Source organism: Berghia stephanieae, chromosome 1, assembly GCF_034508935.2.
Source record: "Berghia stephanieae isolate SIO BIC M18660-M18661 chromosome 1, UCSD_Bste_1.3, whole genome shotgun sequence".
NCBI lineage: Eukaryota > Metazoa > Mollusca > Gastropoda > Nudibranchia > Aeolidiidae > Berghia > Berghia stephanieae.
In genome coordinates, this window is record NC_088360.1 from 70667671 (window position 1) to 70670548 (window position 2878).

Here is a 2878-nt window from a genome sequence, read left to right on the forward strand (position 1 = left end):
GTCATCTAAACAACTAAAACGGATGAAATTCACACTTTTTAAACTTCTCGTGTTGAGGCAGAAAGAAAATATTCTTATATTTCTTGTCAGGGTGACATGATGGTTAATTTAGTCGATAATACACGTCGTTTCTGAATACCAACTAAGGAGATCCAGATCCCCATTGTGGAAATTGAATGGAGCCTTGACCAAATGCAAACTACAACCCAGGGTAAGAACATGACCTAAATGTTTCTGTTCCAGGGATAAAAAAATGGGCTTTTTGGTGAAACATTGCCTCGAGATCAAAACCTGAAAATTTATAGTCTAGTTGATATTTTTAGTAAGAACTAATCGCTCAACAGGTGGTCTAAAATCAATAATAAAAAGCCGAGTGAAATCAATTTTATTCTTTTCTTCATATGACATTTTAATGTGTTCAACGAGCACTCTAAAGCTGTGTAAAATTTGAACGAAGAGCGTTTCTCTTGAAATGTTTATATGGTGTTAATAAATTAACTTAGATACTAGTTATTGATTATTTGTCTCGGAAAAATTAATCTTTTTTTTTCAATCAGAGAAGCGTTGCCAAATTTCGTCAAATTAATTCATTGGTTTTAAAAATGCAGGTCAAAACGTGCCCGCTTGAATTTTGAAACTAATTATAGAGCCATTGAGGTGGTTTTAGAACTTATACTCTGTCGCTGAGTTTGTTTTGAAAAAAAAATATCATTTGACAGACACATATTGCCTTTGAGTTAGATTTAAGAAAATATGTTTTTAATTCGGATGATTATGACGCTTAAGAAAAAAATCATGAAAATTTCATGTAAGGAAAGAGGGATTTTAAAAAAATAATTTTTTACTTGACAAGAACCATGTATTGTATCAATCTGAATTTTTCTCTCCATTATGTCTCCATAAATATAACAGATGACTAAAATTTGATTTTACATTCTTTTATTGACGACAGAATTTCCCCCGAAACTCCAACAGATGATCAGCTCCGATCACCCATAGTAGCTGGAGCTTGGACAGAGAACATTTCCATTTCCACTGAGAGCAAATTTAAAGGCCAAAATCTCACAAGGAAGAAGAGGAAAAACAGTGACAGGGTTCTTTCTCCTAGTCAGTTTCAAGTGGAGGGGTTAGATGACAACACTGATGTCAAAGAAGACAAGAACAATTATGTTTTTGTAGACGATATGAATGTTTTTGAGATTTGGTGAATGCGATACACTTCATACTTTAATTTATACGTTATTTTCTTATGTTTCTCAAAGACAAAACTAAAAAAAACAAAAACGAAAAACAACAACAACAACGATTTAAGACAAATTATGTTTGTATTCTGCGTGAAAGTCAATATTCACTATAATATTATGGTCGTCAAGATTAGTTTCATTTTACATGATAAAGAAATGAGGGATATTTGTATAGTCCTGTCAGTCGTGAACATATTTGCAGATCTGATAACCGGACACGTTTATGGGCTCGTTTTAACATTGTTGTAATGATTATTTTGCGTTGCTTTGGGAGTATCTCCATTACAACAATGAGACCTTAACCATTTAGGGATACCAGACCATCAAATAAGTAAATTTGGTACGGTCAGATAGATAAATAAAAATAGAATTATATTCATATTCAAGTTTAAGAGCGAATGATCTCTCATTGAGTCGAAAAATAAAGTCTGGGTTTGTGCTCTGACTGAAGATATTATTACTTGCATAAAATACTAACCAGCTTAAGTGGTCTATAGTTAAACCATCGAGCAAAATTCAATGAATTGTAAATGGATTCAATAATGAACAAAAATCTCTGACCGAACTCTTTCAGGGTCAAAACTCGCGAGGTCCCAGGTTTGAGAAGGGTCATATAAATCGATCGATTTTTGAATGACGAGTTTTTGGGCAAATTTTAATACGATTGTTTCCATATTAGGCAGTGAACTGGTTAGCTATCATAAAAAGTTACATCTCTATTAGACATTTCACATTATGATAAACTACGATGAAATGAGTTGGATCAAAATTATATATTTTTTAATGTTTTGGTGAATGAACTACTTCAATATCTATACTGCCATAAATGAAAAAAAACAAAACAACAACAACAAAATAAATCAAAACACCTTTTTATCATGGAGAAATCTCATGTTTGAGGCCATTTGACAAGTTAGGAGTCATTTTCATCAATTAAAACTTGAAGTTAAAATTTTTCAGAATAAATAAAGTAGTATTTTCTCAAAGGACGATAGTCTATCTCATATTTCCGTCTTCTCCAGTCTTGTCTGTTTCGGTCAGTCGGGTATTTTTTGAAAAATATTATGTATTGTCTTTCTCTTTCTCTCTTTTGTTTGCTTATTTGTTTGCTTGCTTGATTCCTATTGTATTATTATTATTATTATTATTATTATTATTATTATTATTATTATTATTATTATTATTATTATTATTATTATTATTATTATTATTACTATTATAATTATTATTATTATTATTATTATTATTATTATTATTATTATTATTATTATTATTATTATTATTATTATTATTATTATTATTATAAAATTAAAAGATTTTGATAATAATAGAACCTACCTATTTGTGACACATAAAGACAACACAATACACACCCAAACAAATATTGTCTTGTTGTCTCAAGTTTGCTCTTCTGTTTTCTTGTAGCAGCGTTGATCTAACTTTCATGAAGAAGATGTGTAGTGTAGATACTTCTTCACACGGCCCAAAAATATTGAGAACAACCGTGCTTCTCAAATACATTTTACGTCCAAGACTTTGCACTATCCTTTTATATCTGGAAAGATATTTGACCGAACAAGTTCTTTATGGGCACCTTATATTATCACCAGCGGCGTAGCCTGGTCATTTAGGAG

The 2878-nt window shown here is 30.6% G+C and overlaps 1 protein-coding gene across 1 annotated transcript in view; it reads left to right on the forward strand.

The window, feature by feature from the left end:
• LOC144964464 (uncharacterized) overlaps positions 1-2319 on the forward strand; it is an 11973-nt gene extending 9654 nt beyond the window's left edge. The window contains exon 3 of the mRNA XM_078898794.1: positions 953-2319. Coding sequence (XP_078754920.1) covers positions 953-1208 — 256 coding nt within the window. The 3' untranslated portion in view covers positions 1209-2319. The remainder of the gene's footprint in view (positions 1-952) is intronic.
• Positions 2320-2878: the final 559 nt, after the last annotated feature.